We start from the raw sequence: 18,449 nt of genomic DNA, 5'->3' as shown, positions 1-18,449 counted from the left end.
TTCAAGCCTCACAAATGTAATTTTGTATGTTTTACATTACTTTAATCCAACTACCTTTGGATTTCAGACTGTGGGTCGGACAAAACAACACATTTGAAAATGTCATCTTGTTAATGGCATTTTCACATTATTACTACATTTTTTTACATTTGCAAACCCATCAATTAGTTGATTCATTGAAAAAATTATTGTTAAATGAATCAATAATAAAAAAAACAATCATTAACTGCAGCGCTACCTTGAACTCGTAGATTACTGGATTTCCTAAGCAAAACATTAGAGACACTCTCTGAATCCAAACTTACAATATCAGACCCATTGCCTTTAATTAACCACTGCCCAGAGGTAATGACCACACAAAGATTATGCCACACACATACACAAATCACTATAATCCACTGAAAAGAGAAAGAGGCATATAGAATAGTTTAAATATGTAACAGTGAAGAAAGAAAATACAGACAACCGCTGCATGGAACTTGACATTTCAGAGCCATGCAAGCGGGAGAGACCACCAGGAGAGGCAGGAGAGAGACCAAAATACACAGGCAAGCAGTGGGATCAGCAGGAAACACAAGGAGAGCGCGCTCACGCACACACACACACACACACACACACACACACACAGACCCCTATAAGGCTTCATTTCCTGTTTGGATGAGTGCCATTCTTCCTCGACAGGAGGTTGAAAAGCCAGCACTGCAGCACACAGACGCAACCCCAAGTCTTTGTGTGTGTGTGCTCTTATCATGGCACTGCACACACACATAGGCAGCAGAGTGAAACGGCGGTGCAAGTGTACATCCAAAGAATGAGGACTGGAATGAAAAGTACCACACAATCAAATGCGTGCAAAGCCGAGATCATGTACGCAAACCGAATCTTACTCTGAACACAAATGCGGGCTGACTCACTCAGATAAGATTACTATGTCACTGTAGTAAAAAACATCAGTGAACCTCGCAGCTGTGGGAACAAACTGGGAGAGCACAGTAGATGTGTGTGTGTCAGCTGCTTTCTGCATCCAGCCTGCCGTTGTGCTGCTTCATCACTGTGGTCGCTGGGTTCAGTCGGCACACTGGCCAGCTCTAAAAAGTGCAAGCGATTTACATCATTGTGAAATGCAGCTGCACTGGCAAAATAGCAAGTAGTTAGATGTATTTTCTACAACCACATCTATAAATTCATCAGTTGGTTTATCACCACATTGTCACCTGCTCTTTTAGATAAGCACACTCAAATTCACACTTGATTAATTAACACTGAGCATTCAATTTGTGGTATAACTGTAGAATCATAGGATCAATATGGCGTTTAATTTTTAGAAACTTTTTTTTAATTTCTGTAGTATTTTAATGATGTTCTATTGTCTTGCAATGACTCCCAAAACAAGGTCTTGGTAACAGGAGTTTCCCCCCCACAAAAGACTGACTCACCATTTCCTCCATGACATGCTGCCATGAGAGGGATATGTAAAAACTGTTCATTTGTTCTTGCCAATGATGTTTGAAAAGAAAATTTCATAGAAGTTACTAAGAATTGAGGTCATTTTCTAAAGAGGGCTAAAAAAAAAAATCACATGCATGCAAAACATCAAACCCACATCCATAGCTCAGTATGTATGTGGGTTTTAGCAGGTGTGAAACCAACTATTTTCAGGTCATAGGTCTTCATGCTCAATTCTTCAGCAATGATCATCTCTTTGTTTTGTGTTCGTATCACAGAAACACAAACATGAGCTAAGGATTTGACAGTATATCAGGGCACAATTGGAGGTGACAAATATGAATTCTAGAGCTGAAAAAGTTGCTAATAATTGTTTGTTGCAGCCTGACTTTTATTCTTTTAAAAGGAAAACATGTACTTTCTCAGTCCGTTTTCATTTCAGGTTTGTTAAAAATTGCACGAACATATCAAACAGTGACCCCTGGCCTGTACTGCGTATCGTACTAAACTGAACTCTGAATATTTTATTTTGTTGCACCCAATCTTGTCCCTTCTGAATTCCTTTTAGTTTAACAATGACAATTTCAGATTTAAACTTCCAAATACAAGTCTCGTGTAGCTACCTGCTTCTGGGTTCAATATTATAAAGCAACTATAGTATCAGCATCCGAATCTGAAAGAGCATTATTGCCAAGTAGTATTTTACACGTACGAGGAGTAAAAGAATCTAATAAAACTATGTGTAGAGAAAGAACAATGTGGCAGATATTTACATGTGCATCACTACTGTACTTGTTGCAGATCAGATTCAGGGAAAAAGCAACTCCATTAAACTGGGCAATAAAACAATGATAATTATCGCAATATAATTTTCCTCAATAACAAAATAACAAATGTTCAATGAATGTTTGATTTAATTAATTTGAACAAACAAATGAGCAATTTTTCAATTGAATCAATTTTGTTGAGGAAGGGGACTGAAAATGCATATTGTTGCGTATTGTTGAAAAAATATTTTATCATAATTAAATAAAAAGTTGTAAAAGTTTTGAACGTTCTACCTTTGTGAAGTGATCCACTGTTTGGCATCAAGTGTTTGTCACCTTCTGACCATAAAGAAAAGTTTAAAACCACAATTAACCATCTGGTTTCTCTTCTCTCAACTTTCGCTCGGGAGCAAAAATCTGCCTTTAAACTCAAAAGAAATATTGATTTGACATTTACTGCGATAATTATTGATATCAAATAATATGACGTTTTATATCGTGATAACATTTTTGGCCATATCGCCCAGCTCTACTTCAGATCTGTGTAAGGGGGGGGGGGGGGCATAATCAGGACACAGGAGCTGCAGCATGAATGTAGGCTGTTCTCCCTCTCTTTTCGGGGTATCACAGAGAGGTTTTCAATGTGAGGCTTTTTATTCCGCTGGAGAGACAAAGCGCTCCCTGTTCACAGGCTCTTAGCAGCCACTTCACACGCAGCACAAGGTGGAAGCCCCGCGAGCTCCTCTATTTTCCCCATCATGCTCTTCCGCCTCTGTAGTGCAGAAAGACTCTTTTGGGTTTGTGAACGGTGGAGGGGGCTGACACACACAAACATCTGTCAACACAAACGCGCACACACACAATTAATCAAATATTGATCACGATATCGCCGTTTAAAACGTGTGCTCCACTCATGGAAAATTCTGCTACATATCAAATCAAACTCTTCCTTAACTTACAGCAAAGGGGGCGATTTGGCTGCGCGCGCACCCTCCTGCTGCTACAGTCCAGAGTAGACAGCAAAGACAGCGAATCTGCATATGTCGCACCCATTCTCGTCAATGCTTGGGAGTCCATCAGACGCAGCGCATCCCAGAAGCGTGCCAGATGCAGCTTTTTCTATCTAGCATTTTATTGCTAAAAGATGTTTAAAACATTGCTCTCATGACTTACATTGGACCAAATTGTGAATCTTATTTGTTCCTTTTTTATACCCATTTAACAATAGCCAGCAGCCAATGTCAGTCTTGCCTCCCAGCACAAGCAAAATACAAGATATGCTGTATTACAGTACAGTAAAGTTCAATAAACTTGGTATCCAACTCAGAAGGATGCATCAGTACCAGTTGAAGAGATGCCGCCGCTAACCCGACACACCCTGACCTCTTGTAACTGTGGGTGGACCAGAGGAAATGGCCCTGCCGCCAGGCAACGTCTCACCACACACTGACTGACACGTTAATGTAAGGGAGCTACATTAGGAGGGCATGGATGGGCACAGACACTGAACAAAGTGATTAATGGAACGACTGTGGAAAGATGACTGTATAGCCTAGTAGATTCTGATTATTGGTGCATCGAGGATAAAAGAATTATGCACCAGTAGGCAGTCATGTTTCAGTGGTAGCCACCTGAGAAAACTTCCTTTCCTCGACTTTCCACTGTCAAAACAACATACACTCTGCGAGCTACAGGACTTCCCCTCCATTACACATTCAGCAGAATGCAACACCGGCCTCGAAGGGCCGCCGCTAATCTCATAACCATGAGAAGCGAGTGCAACACGATAATGATCCACCTCTGAACCGGACAGTGGAGAGCAATAAAACACACCCACAGCCTGCAGAGCTCCCAGCACTGCCTCTATATTGTTAAAACAGAGCCACGCTTCATTACAGCAAACACATTCGGACTTCTCCTCTTGCTTATCCATAAAAACAACTACACATAGATGAAGATGATGTGAATGCACGTCAGACATTCTGCGTTTTTCAAGGTAAAAGCTGCTAATTCATTCACATTTCTCAGGGACAAGCAAATTAACTTGTCCCTGTTATTCTTGTAGCTACAACAATAATCAGCTGGAAGAAAATTAGTTTGTAGTTTGAATTTTTTGCTCCATTTTTTGAAAACAACAAGAAACCCAAAAGAAGAGGAAGACACTTTACTGACCGTCAGCTAACCAAACGTGACACCATCTTCACCATGGCTACAGAAAGTACACAAGCATGGGGATATTTATAGCGTAGGGAGGATGGAATTTCCCATGCACAAGACAAGAGACAGTGATGAGTGCTCGCAATGGAGACAGAAGTCAAACAATGTAAGCTAAGCCTGGAGTTTACCGTATGGCAATGGCTTTCTTTGCTGATCTGAAGTACCACGTCTAACTGTCCTTTAAATGCTTTTCCGACGTGGCCCAGGAGGTTGTCATGCAGACCGAGGCAGGCAGTGGTGTCACTGTGACCATGGTGTTTGGCTGAATGCTATTTGTCAGGATATTGACTCAAAACCTGAAGGAGTGTAAATATGCCTTTCTTCTGGTCTCTTTCTTTGCTTGTCATCGTCCATCTTCCATTTCCGTCTGCCTTCGCTCTGATTTGCCGGATCTCTCTCTCTCTCAAGCCCTCGAGTCTCACAAGTCCTCTTTCCCTCCATTAGACTGAAAATCTGACCTTCATTGTATCCTGAAAGAATTTCTGGCACTCAAAGCTCTCTCAGAGGAAAAACACAGATAACGGACATGGAAAAGACAAAACCAAAAGGAACTTCCACTCCACATTGATCACTCGCTTACAGCATAAACGAATAACCAGCTTCTCATTTTTAACAAATATTTTATATGTTCAGATGAGTGTGTTGTAATTGTTCCAGGTTTCGTGAATGCCTCAGACCTCTAATCTACGAGATGCCACATGGCTGGAGCTCTTTGTTTGATTTGTCTGAGCTCTTAATGCCTTCATTGGATGAGAGGCTAGATTTACCTGCACATGGCAGAAGCCTTATGCTTTAGAAAGAAAAAGGTTAAAAACTCGGTAGAGGTTGTAGAGGTGAGCCATACGGATAAAGTCCTAGATCATATGTTTATATCACAGTAATGAACACGATATGAGAAAGTGTTATTGATACAGCAGCCAGAAGGAAGGGCTGTTTTTGGTTTGTAAATACCCGACAAAGCAAAAAATATATAAAATCTTATATTGCCATAAAACAGCCGTGTTGTTTTGTTTTTTTTGCTTTGTTTATATTTTGTCAACGTATTAACGTGAAATATTCAACTTCAAAATTGAAAAAATTGAAAAGATTTTTTTAATCTTATTGGTGTAATGGTATCTGTGTCCATTTTTCACACTCAAATTAGCCACAGAATAATTGAATAAAATAGTTTTTTTGTGTAAAAAAGTTTTTTAAAGTTAATCTCTTTTCAAATGCATGCACAGGCAATATGTGACAAAATATCAGAGATTACTAATGGCTACAAGACAGACCAAGTGACCCTATGTGCAATAGCGCTGCTAAGTAATCAATCAATATTGCAGAATTATTACAGTTAGATTGTGGTAAATGTCTTGTAGTGATTAAAGTGCCTCTGAGGACAAGAGCATAAAAGACCACCAGTCATTTAGCCAAAACACACAGGCAGCCAGGCACTTGGACAGGACTGAAACCAATAAAAAAAGGAACCATGGATACTACAGAGGGCTTCACACTTTGTTTGAAAATAACAGAGTCTGTGTGAAAGTGAGAAGAGAAGTGGGAAATGTGGGGTACCATTCTTCACAGCTGTATGCTCTGTGGTGTGCATGTGTGTGAGTGTTTCTGACCTGGGAAATGTGGTTGATGGAGGACTCCATGCGCCGCAGCTGCGAGGCCTGGATGTCCAGCAGCTGGAGTACATTGTTGGCTAAGGCATTGATCTGGTAGGCCACGCTGGCCAGGGACTGGGTGGTGTAGGCTTTGGTCTCCTCCAGAGCTTTCCTCTTGTCCTGGGCCTGTGGATTAGAGAGAGAAAGAGAAAAAAAATATAGATGCATTAAAGATGGAAGAGGAACCAAGTTTCTGTTAATATCACATCACTTTCACATCCATCTTCTAGCACCACATCCAGGTCAGGTTTGTGGTGGATTCGAGCCAATAGAGCTGCCAAGATATCCTTCACCCCACGCTCCCAACTTTCATTCCCCAGATACCGCACTCTCTATGCAGGGATTTGAGATGATGTAACGAATCCTGCAGCAGCCATATTGAAAGCTCTGAGAACTGACTATAGAACTGAATGTAGCTTCTGTTCAGTGCTGCAGTCCTGTAAATGTATTTGGTCTTCAAAAAAAGATAAAGAAATAATACTCATCCTGTGTAAAAAAACAACAACAACTAACTGCCTGTGTGCTTGAATAGTCATGGCACTAAACAGTTTACTTTTGTAACTATATTTGCTTGCAAACAGCTAACTGAACTAGCGATAAAAAAAGAATAGGTCTATTTAGCCATATGAGCATTTAAAGTATATGAGAGAAAGTGGATCATCTTTCAGATGTAGTTTTAGACCGTGTTTTTAAGCTCGGTCATTGCTGCGGTTACTTTTGTGAATTCAAAGTACAGCTAATGTTTTCCGCAAAGAAGCAAGCTAATGTAGTAACAAACCTTTAAGGGGAAACCCTTTAAAACCTAAATATAATAAACTTTGGTGGAGTTTAAAAACAAAAACGTGTTTAGTAGAAGCTTATATTTGCATGAAAAGCACCAAGTAGTTTTTTCAATAAATTAGCTTGTTGGCTAGTTAGCTGCCTGAACAATCACTTATGTCAGCCAGCTGGTTCGTTTCTAAAGTAACTATGTGCTTCTGATGTTAAATGTGAGCTTGGACTACATACATATGGAGTACTCCAACCTTTCAAGACTACAGGTTATAAAGCTCACTAGCATTAGCATCAAAAGCACAGAGTGGGTGGTTAAATTAATTAGCCTGCTGGCTAGTTAGTGGGCTAACAAGGCAAAAAAAAAAACCCAAAACAAAGTGGAGTGTTTGTTCACGTTGACTGAGCTCAGCTCCTAATGTTGTGAGATAAACTAAAGGCTACGGTTTAGTTTTCCACAATAACCTAAATATGAAAAACACACACACCTATCAGCTGTATCTTGTTTTTACCTGGGTTATGTTCAGAAACTATAGTGTATATCAAAGCAATGGACATCCATGATGGCACCCCTCTTGCCTGCTAAAACAAAACTCAATAGCATAAAAAAAAACAGCCTATGTAGGATTCATTCTAACAGTACTCCCTAACAAATTCTTCCCCCATATTATTTCAAAATGACATAAAAAGTGGCAAAACCAGACAAACTTTGTTAACTACACATTCTCGTGAGCCACCTCACATCAAACAGGCTGAGGGCAAAGAGCCAAGCTCCAAACTGAGCCATCATGTTTGATCTCGGTGGCCTCTTCCCCAAACTACTCACAAGTCCAAAGAGCACACTGCCGGGAAGGGCGACACTGGGCTCTGATTACAGGCTGCCGCAGCAGGGGGCAGGTGGTGGTGGCGGTGGTGGTGGTGGAGGAGATAATTATTGGTAGTAGTGGTTACGGAAGAAAAGGAACTTCTGGTCACGTGAAGGCGAGAGGACGGATGAACAAAATGAAAACAACCCTGTCACCGTGTGTCTCATCACTGATTCCCCGTGGCAGCGCGTAACTAATCCAGAAGCAATCCGTACGGCTAGAAGCTCCTGACCTGGAGAGCTGCCATGCTGGTTAGCCTCGGCTGGGTGAGGAGGTGACAGCGTTAGGGGTGTTTCTTTTAGCGCGAATCAGAGCAGCAGATGTGTTGTGAGATAACAGCCTCAGGAAGGAGGAGAGATTCCTCCAGAGGGCTCTGAGCAAAAGGCCATCTGTTGAAAAGCACGTAGTCATTCATGTGCACACACAGACACCTTCTCATGACACTGTAGTATGGTAGCTGCAGGGAAATATATGAAACAAAAACAAAACAGCTTCATGTGCATGACGGCAATTTCTAAATTGGAGGATGCAGTTTTTCCTTGTATAGGGATTTTAAACCGATCACTGAACAACATATGCTCACCTGTGCAGAACTACTGGCCTGCATATCAAGCTGCAAGTCAGACATGGTGTTTATGTAATTTAAACCACGAGGATTTCTACTGCTAAATCCTAGAAAAACTTTATTTTAAAGATGTGGCAGGAGATGCTGTCTTCTGAGAAATATAGTATAAGGGGTTTTATATGCTTGACTCATACTAGGGAGTGGGCATCTTGGCCTCTGCTGCTTCAATTTTAACCATTCGCTTTTAATCTATTTCTTAGATGCCCCCCAACTTAATGAAAGTGCAATACTAATTGGTGCTGAACCCATTTAAATTGGTTTTGTTAATATCTCACTGTGATTTGCAATGCAAATTAAAATTGTAATATTAACTACACAGTTAACTTGGCTTTGTCAATATCTTGCAGCTGTAAAGTGCATCTGCACACACAAATGCACGGCTACATCCTGCATTCATTTAGAAACTATAAGTGTACTGCTGTATGCTGTGATTTGCAATGCAAATTGAAACTGTAATATTGAGAAACTGCACTTAACTTGGCTTTGTAAATATCTTGCAGCTGTAAAGAGCATTGACAAACAGCACCATTGATGCTTCAGTGCACAAATGCTGAACTGTGATATGTAAAGAAATGCAAATGTACATCCTGCATGTCTTAAACATTCATGCAAGGTAGGCCATGCTTCTGCCCAAAGCCACCCAGTGATGTTGTTTAGTTCATGTTTTTCAATGGCTGATACGCTTTTAAAATGTGTCCAATCTACTTTTGTAGTCTTTGATTTTATCATTCTACATGAATGCTTGCTTTATTCCCCAAGAACAAGACTAACTTTCTTTAATTTTGACTCAAAACTGACATTGTTTCATGTAAGCTGATGAAAAAATGGCAAGACCCGGAGGGACAAACATTTTTTCTTTAACTACAAGATGAAACAACACAAGGTTTCAAATTGTAAAACTAGGCTTAAAATGAGGGCATCCCCTTTATTACAGTTTCTTTTTCCCCCAGTGACACAGTGACTACAATAAAGTCAAATTAATTTGTCAAGAAGGCCGATACACTGACCTAGGCTACTTCTTCCTTTCCTGGTTAAATCTTTAGCCATGTGTTAATCATACGACTGTAATTCTAATTTCTTAAAGCACAGGACGAAATAAACTGATTCATACGAGAGTCGACATGTCAAAAACATGCTGAATGGTGAAATCGGCGTCTTGCCAACCTCCTTTGTATTTCTGGATACACGGATCCAAACTGCATTAGCTGCCAGAGCAGTGATGTGAGGTCAGCGGTGAGCGTTGGGAGGACAGATGTGACACTTGATTACATTGCCACTGGCCGCATCTTAGAGCCGTCTGCTCTAGTTAAAGCCCCCACCCTTGTCCCTTCACTCGTTCACGCATCAGAGGTCGGCCATCCACAAATCCTCAAACTAACCAGATTTGTTGTTAAATTTCCCAATAATCCAAGCCGTCATCAGCGAGGAAACAACAGGAGCACAGAAGATATTCGCCAGGAAAGCAACAAATTGTGTGTCTGCTCAGTACAAAAAAACAGCACCGGAGAGCCAAGAGTACTAAACCACAGCAGAGAATAAGGTGAGCTCCCAGAGAGCTTCAGCGCTCCCGGGGCTCTTTATCTCATTTTTCTGAGCTGAGTAATGACTGAAAGAGACTGCAGAGTATCCAGGCAGTAGAAGACATGCTGTCAGCACCTCAGCTAGGCTTAAAAAGGAGAGTACGCAGGAATGCACCGTGTGTATTTAAGCACAATGACATTATAGCTGGGAGGTGAGGCAAGCCAGACAATTAAAAACAACCATTTGAATACAGCGAATATACATTGCAGCATCATGTGTGACATAAAAAAAATAAAATATAATTCTATAACACTTTTTTAAAATGATTGATTGCAAATGGTGTGCGTGGGATGACACATTTGGGAGTGAGAAGGGAGTGGCAGTCACAAGAATGGATTCGTCACTCTCCTGGGATGTTTTTGGAAGCACTGAACTGGTTAAATACTTCCATTTCACTCCGTCACCCATCCAGTCTGGCAAGGTAACAGCGAACAACCGCCACTTTTTTAAACAAGGTGGTGCCTTGCTTCGCTGTCAGGGCCTGCTGGCTGCATTGAGACGGTAGTAAGGAAAGGTCCAGACTTTCCCCCTGAGGATAGAAACTGTTCATGGGGTCAGAAGCGCTGTAGCTGCCCCTCCAACCAGAAGCCTGAGCGTGAAGAAGGAAATGGACTTCATGAGTATTCCTCCAGACTCCCTGACATGACTAACACAAGATCAGGGGAAGTGAGGCAAAATACCCAAATTAAAACTCTTGAGGGTTTTTCACTGAATCATCGCTCCGAAGTTTGGAACATTCAACCTCTTTAATAACCTGCTACATCTGTTTAGATTGCACCGAAAGTATCAACATTTGGACAATAAAACAACACAATGCAGCGTCTCTGCTGTGCAATCTGCTCCTGGTTTTTTACAGCTGACAAGCACATTTTGCGTTTATGTGTTCCCACTTGTTTGAAAGAGCAAATGCTCTTGGAAAACAAAACAAAACAAAAAAAAACACCTTTAGAAATGTTTGGAATTCTGCAACATGTCGTACGTCTTCAAGCTTTCAAGTGTTGTCTGGGGAGCTCTGCTACAGACTACAGTGTCAGGGATGCATGAAGGAATAAAAAAAACAAACAAACACAATTTAACACGGAACCACCAAGGATTTATTTTTCTATTCTGTCAACTGGACGGAAAAGAAAAAACGACATATATAGTTCTTGACAAACTCTCTTCTGACACTACAGGTGAACGTCTCTTTGAGAACACCTCAGCAGGATTGGCTCTTCTGGCGAGAGCAGCGTAGTCTAGAGAAAAATGGGGTCTTGGTGCTCACATGGCACTCTGCGGCGTGTGATGTATGGCCCGCTGATTGCTGCAGACTGGACGGGGGTGAGATAAGTGTGGCTTGTTGTATTGATGTGGCTGTCAAGACATCCGACAGCTGATTTGAATAAGGTGGAGCAAATGAATATGGGATTACAAGAAAGACACATCTAGGAGCTGACCGAGTGTTACTAAAGCTATTTCCTGGTCATTTAGTTCCTTCTGTCATAGTACACAGTGATATATTACAAAATGGATGAAAGGTAAAACACCCAATACGTGATCCATTAATAGCTTCTGGTTTAAACAATGCTAAACATTTTGAATGTATTTCCTTTAAAAAAAATAAATAAATAAAGATAATGTGCCACTTCCTACTACTTCAGGTTTGATTACCTATTTGATCAGACACAATTACATGAAAGGACAAAGTTCACGCTCATTACAGGGAACTTCCACTATTTGTGAGCTTTTATTGTCGGTCATGCCAACGTTTTACTCAGCACCTCTGTCATATAGATTTGGGAAATGCAAACTCTCGCCAGTAAGGTGGGTTAGATCACTTTTACAAAAGCCCCCCTGCTGTTGCACTTACACGCTGTGAATTTTGAATTCAAATACATTGATTATGCATCGAATATACAAAAAAAAATTACCAAGTTCAAATGAAAGTAGAATGATAGCCCTAATACAGCTACAGGGATTTCTAGGGGACTACTTTCTGTGTTTATCATCTTTCTTTTGGTCAGACTTGGTAGGAGGCTCATGCTCCTTGCCCCAATCACTCCCCTGAAATCCACTTTCCCCAAATCTCTACAATGGAGGTGGTGAGTAAGCCGAGTTCACACTACATGATTTTAAGCCCGATTTGCCAGTCGGTCAGGCTGTGATCAGAGGTAAATCGGCTATTGATCGGCAGCTACCAGTCGTTATGTGTGAACTACTCAACGACCCATCAAAACAGCTCATTTCCCGTTTCACTTTTCACATGTGTTTTCTAGACAAAATGTGGTTTTGAGACCAGCGTCGGGTGACACAGGCGTTGTCAGCTCGTGTAGTGTGTGTGACCCCCTGTCAACGATCAGTCATGTAGTGTGTACGCCACAACGACTTCAAAACTCCACCGGCCGACGCTGAAAGTCGTGTAGTCTGCCTGCCCGAGCCTTTAGTGTCATTAATGACAGTAAGAGAGTCCGGCCGATATTAACTTATCACAAATATATTGCCGCAGTGTCTCGTTCAGCAGCCTACACATCTTGGTGACAGTTCACTTAAATTTGAGAGATCAACAGATAAATTGTTGTCACATTTTTTAAAAAACAATTAAAAATTCAGTATCTGTTGTTTGCCAAGCTGACAAATAGCAGAATGTCCCTTTAACTTTACAGATGCTTTACAGTGCTAGTTCACTTTGTTTTAAATTGCATCAGTAATTAAAAAGACATCTTAATGGTTTAGAATTAACTTATTGATCATTCCCTGACACTCTGGACACTCTTATTGGAGATGACACCTGGATGAGAACAAGACAGAATTAAATTTATTTGATTAAAGCGGCTACACATATTCATCCTAATAAAACAACAGAGACAACCTATTCAACTTTGAAAGAGGAGTAAACACCCACACCTTTAAATATAAAACTGTGAGAAACTTAACACCAACACAAGCCGCCTGAGGAGACAGACATGGTAGTGAAAGTGACACTGGAACGTGCTAAGAATAAGGAAAACCAAGAGTTAACAACTTCAATCCTTCCTCGAGTCTTAGCGCTTTAAAAAGAAAAAAGAAAAAAAAGAACTCAGCAGTACGATACATGAATTTATAAATCCACCTCCTCCACCGGGGCAGATGGAGGCTGACTGAAAGGCCATAAGGTCTACCTGACCTTGAAGAACTGCCAGCGCACAATTAAAAATTCCTGCAGCATGTCAGGGAAGAGACACAAAGGGGAAGTCTGCACATGGAGGAAACTCATTAACCTTTCTTTAAGTGACTTATTGGTTCAACCAGGCAGAAAGTCACTGTTCTCTACCTGAAACATACTTAACTGATTAAGAACTAGAAACAATCAGTTTATCAGAGGATGTGAGTGTTGGAGGGTCTCTTGTTTTGGATTATTCACACTTTTATGCATAAAAACAACAGAGAGAAACGATCCGTAAAAAGCTCCAACTACAAGGAGGCAATTTTAGTCTGAAACAATGATGTCAGTATGCTCCCCAGTTCTCCAAAACTCCCACACTCGAAGCAGAATGTAGAATCATCAGTCCAACAGTCTGGACCAAACCAACCCCAGTCAGCTGAGGGGGAGGAGTGACAGGTGGCCAAAAGGATGAATGGGTCTGGCTGGTAGGCTGAGAGCCGCTAGGCCTCTCCATGCTGGGAGAAAAACCAGGCCACTCCGCAGACGAAGAAGGACAGGAAACGAGGACTCAGTAACCCAGAGAGACAGAACAGTGTTAAAAACAACTCAATATTTTCCACCTGCCCTCTTCCAGGGAGAAACTCACATTAACTCGCCTGGGGAAACCGCAGAGGACAGGTACACCAGGGCTACATGACCAGCACACAAAGAGGACATCTCTCTTTCCAGGAAACCTCTCCGACATGCTACCTGCATTCATTACAACGCAGCTACTAGTTTAGGATCAGTCTGAACTGAAAGCACAAGTGGGCATCGTGCTGGCTCAGCATGCGAGGTCACATGCCCTGAGCTTGCAACACTGGATCTCATCTGGTGTCTGACCTCTGGGTTTGCTACACAACATCTCACTTCCATTTCCCTATTCCTTGTCACTGTTAAGTCAACCTTCCTCCCAGAACTCCTGATAATGACGGCCCAATTCACTTTAAAGAAATACATTAACAGCATGTTTTGTTCATGGAAAGCTAAAATCAATTGCATGCCAAAACATGTAGTGATGGGGCGACATTAGAGCATGATATTAGCTTGTTCCATCCTTTAAATGCTGTCTTCAAACAGCCATGCAAGAACCTTATGGCACCAGTACAGTATTACGTTTTCTAGTTAGGTCAATTAATCGATTAGTTGTTCGACAAAAGATTCATTGACATTAATTCTATTAACAAATGTGAGGATTTGCTGCTTTTGTCTCAAGCTGTCAACATGGGCTATGGGAATATTTTATCGATACAATGATAAGAAAATCAAATGCAGCTCCAATTTGAATCAAGGAATATCTTCCCAAAGATTAAATACACTAAGGGTAAAATGTTTTAGAACACCCCCATTTTTGTAGTTTGTATGAAAAAGTGTAAATATAAGTAGCTTAAATATAAGTATATTTGAAAATATTAAAAAAACAGCACATAAGTAAGCAGCAAATTGCTTAAGTAAAAAACAGTTACGTCACCAAAAGACTTTTTCAGAGATAAAATTAATTAAATGAAGGAGTGTTGTAGGATCAACCGCAGACCAACTGGTCTGTCAACATTTCTAAATTCCCAGAGCCAAATGTCTTTGTTTAAACATCAGCACAAAACCCAAAGATATTCAAATAAGTCTCATATGACAAAGAAAAGGCTTGAGAAGCCGGGATCATTGAAAAATAAAACTTATTGAATTGACAAAATAGCTGCGATTAATTTTCTGTCAATCGTTTTAGTTCTACAAAATATCAACTACTACAGAGCAAAGTGTTTGTAGTACCACTGTATTTAACAAAACAGTCAACAGCGCTCTCAGTGTGTCCTGCCAACATGGCCAGGTGGCCCACTTTGCATACAGAGTATGCGTCCTTGTCACAGAGGTTAAAAACAAAGATTTCAAGGGAGTAGCAAGCATGCTGCAAGTATTGTTTTTTTTCCTGTAACTACCTTACATAGTAGGAATAAACAGGAACCTATTCAAATACAAAACCCCTGCTTAATGTGAAAGGGTCTTTTTTTTGGACTCTATTATTAAGCCACTTCCTGACACAGAGAGAAGGCATTTCCAGCCTGTTTTCAGAGTCAGCAGGCTAATCAGGAAACATAACTCTGACCTGTCAGTGTGTCACATACAACACACACACACAGTAAAAAAAACACAAACAAGAAAAACACTCCCTTGGATGAAACAAAAGTCACTATCAAGTTGAGAAAGTGGGGCAGCAATCTGTCCAGAGCTTTCTCCGTCTGCGCTGCACTACGGTCCACGTTCAACACCAACATCTCCATGACAAGAACAGAGAGAGAAGAGGGGATGTAAATGTGAGGGAGGAGTGCTGAAAGGGACGAGCTGATTCAAGCTGAGGCATGTCGACGTGTGCACGGTTCAGCTCAGAGTGCACAGTCTTGTGTGTGTTGCGTTTCTATCAGAGGCAGAGAGATAGAGAGAGTGTGAGTATCTCCAGCAGACAGAGACGGCTTATGAAAAGTGCACCGTTCGTCTGACACTCGCTTCACACAGAGCGAGCAGCGTGTGCTCAAAAGCTTAAAAACCCTGCTTCTTTTAAAAAAAATGTTTTAACGTCAGCACTTTAAACAAGGTGCTCTGCCGGAAAGGAAGTAATCGCAAATCGGTTGGACGCATGAAACACAATTTTACATGGAGTTTAGTTCAAGCTGGAACACATTTTACATCAAATGCTGTATGTTGGCTTGTCAACATCATCCATCCCGGCTGTCCTCTTTATCCACAGCTACGTGGAAATGACTTTTGAAGAAGTATTTTTGTGCATGTGAATACTATTTTTGGATCCTCTAAGGCAAAACACACTAACATTTTGACATTTTATACAAATGTGGTCACATTTAAAAGACACTAAACCAACAACACTATGCGAGTATCACTTTCTAATGCTTTTTGTTGCTTGTAAGCACTTCTATTTTTGATGATATCTATGTAGCTCTTGCACCTATGAAGTCTAAATGCATAATTATTGTAAGCCGCTTTCTCAGACAAAATGTGGGCAAAAAACGGTTATTAAAAAGGTTTTGGTATTGCCCTTTAAAACTAGTGTTTTAAATTTAAAAACTTGCACAGATACAATTTTTTTTTATTAGCGATACCAATACAACATGTTTTTGCAATAATTTTCTTTTGGTTTATTTAGCAAAAGAATAATAAAACTGATTTAAATCAGGAATAATCTGAACAATAAACAAGTTTGAAAGATACCAAATCAGAGCAAGGCCAACTTGACAGATGATGATTTGAGTGAAAACTTAAACTAGTGCCAGTACAGTACCCACATTTTGGTAGCTCCGAGAAATACGAGCAGGAAAATAAAACATCTTCTTCCATATACCAAAAGATGCCAACGTTCTCAAATTTTATCTAAAAGATTAACTTATTCATATCTTCAAGAATAACAACAAATCTGACCAGATATTTGGCGCCAACTTCTCAGTGTTTGACTATTTTCAACAATCTGTGCGACAGACACATTTCTGTGATCAACACCTGGTCTTGTCACTATGGAAATGCTCAGATTTAAAGATATGAAATATCTTCTGTGGTCTGGGCTGAGGTCAGCCATGCCCTTCAAATCTTGCTCATTCGATCCTAAATACTCTCCTGCTGCTAAACCCAAAGAGTAAACTAAACTCCCTATCATACCTGAACATACATTGCGTAACACACCTGAACCATCACGATCAGTAACGGCACAAAAACATACAGCTTGCTTTTCAGAAGTGGCGAGAAACAAAGCTTGGTCCACTTAAGACGACCACCTTCTCGTGCTGCAGTGTTTTCCTGAACCTATAACTGGCACAAGGCTTCAGAGCCGAGCGTCACGGTGCCAAATCATCCATGGACGAGGAAGAAAACAAAATTACAGGGAGTCCTTGGGGAGCACAGCTGGAATGGACACACCCTCCCGTAGCTGATATGGTGGGCTGTCTTCCTGCATAAAAAATGTTTTCTCACAGTCACTCAGTTTGTTCTCTGGTTTTGTTTTGTTTTGTCGTGGCTTACCACACACTGTCTTAAAATAAAAAAAACCCATCTGCGGTCGTCGAGAGGCCATATTTAAAAAGACTTATGACAATCATTTCATTAAGACACACATTTACATCCAAATACTGCTTTAAATTGTTACTTAAACACAGCTTTCGTGACATTACCTAACACACAAACTACTTTAACAAGAAGAAGAACTTGTGAAACCCCAACACAGGCCAGCAGAGATTAAGGCAAGCTCTGCTCCCATGAATAAGTTGAAGGGGATCAATAACGCCAACCTTTATTGACCAACTAACAATGACTTTACATTCCTCTCTTTCTCTCACAGCCTAGATGCAAACCCAGCTGAATGATCTTAAATAAGTCTCCCCATTAAGTCTAGCCTTCTACAGTTTCTCATGCATATGTTATGCTTCATTATAAATTGCCTAATGGTAAAAACCAACAACAATAAAAGCCATGCACTGACATTACAGCATCTGCACTGAGTGCTTAAAAGTCCATAATGTAGATGCCTCCACAGAAATATTCCTGCAGTATCCAAATGGGGACTTAAGCTGTTTTTGTGGTATTAAATGGTGAGTTTAACGACCTGATGTTATATAGTGTTATAGTTTTAGTGTGACATTTAGTTCCCCACTAATGTGGGGATACATTTTAGGCGGTGTCAGCATCAATTAAGGCAGACAAACTGCAGTAACTTTCTTGCTGGTGTCTTAACAATTAAAATGTAGTCATCAAACTTGTTCAGTGAGCTGCTGCTGTAAAGCACACAGGCCTCCCCCCTCCTCTGTCAGCAGGGAGAGAGTGGAGGCAGTTTGGAGCCGATTCCAGTGTTAAAATAATAATTTTTAAAAAGTAGACACACCCTCTGTGTAAACGGAATAAATGTGATCAATGGTGTGATCAGACACAAATGTCCCACAGTGGTGGAAAAAAGCCCCGTCATTAAACTGTGGTAACAGCTCCAAGCTTTTGGGCGTACTGGCTTCATAACCGAGCACAGTGTCTTTATCCACATTTCCTGTCCCAATTCAATCCCGAGCTTTTTTTCGCGACAAAAGGCAGCTGAAGACAACGTGGCGGCGAACTTAACCACTCACCTGGACATAATTGTTCTCGCAGTAGTCCGCTACTCTGGTGAGGTTTTGGTAACTCTCCACAAGCGCCCTTTTGCCGGCAGGAATCTCTTCCTCTAACAACATTTGTAGCTCTGCCATCTTACATCTCTCCGCAGAGCCTCCCTTCCCTCTCTGCCTTCCCTTTGATTGAAACAGCCACCAGCGCCAGCTAAGCACTGCCTTCTCTGCCTGCTATTGTGGGATCCCTGCCCTCACTGTGGCGTAACCTCAACCCGAA

At 41.0% G+C, this 18,449-nt stretch overlaps 1 protein-coding gene across 10 annotated transcripts in view; it reads right to left on the bottom strand.

Annotated features, from left to right (window-relative positions):
- abi1a (abl-interactor 1a) overlaps positions 1 to 18,387 on the bottom strand; it is a 47,694-nt gene extending 29,307 nt beyond the window's left edge. For 3 of the 10 annotated variants that reach the window (XM_038731375.1, XM_038731358.1, XM_038731341.1), the window contains exons 1-2: positions 18,194 to 18,385; positions 6,038 to 6,205 (exon numbers count right to left, since the gene is read on the bottom strand). In XM_038731375.1, coding sequence (XP_038587303.1) covers positions 6,038 to 6,205; positions 18,194 to 18,310 — 285 coding nt within the window. In that variant the 5' untranslated portion in view covers positions 18,311 to 18,385. Of the gene's footprint in view, positions 1 to 6,037; positions 6,206 to 18,193 lie in introns of all 10 variants that reach the window. The other 7 variants (XM_038731403.1, XM_038731384.1, XM_038731334.1 and 4 more) reach the window with 6 other exon arrangements.
- Positions 18,388 to 18,449: the final 62 nt, after the last annotated feature.

This window comes from Micropterus salmoides, unplaced genomic scaffold (genome assembly GCF_014851395.1).
Source record: "Micropterus salmoides isolate LMB-PRFRI ecotype aquatic unplaced genomic scaffold, ASM1485139v1 Ms_hic_scaffold_1, whole genome shotgun sequence".
NCBI classification, from domain to species: Eukaryota; Metazoa; Chordata; class Actinopteri; order Centrarchiformes; family Centrarchidae; genus Micropterus; species Micropterus salmoides.
This window is presented reverse-complemented; position numbering and strand designations above follow the sequence as displayed.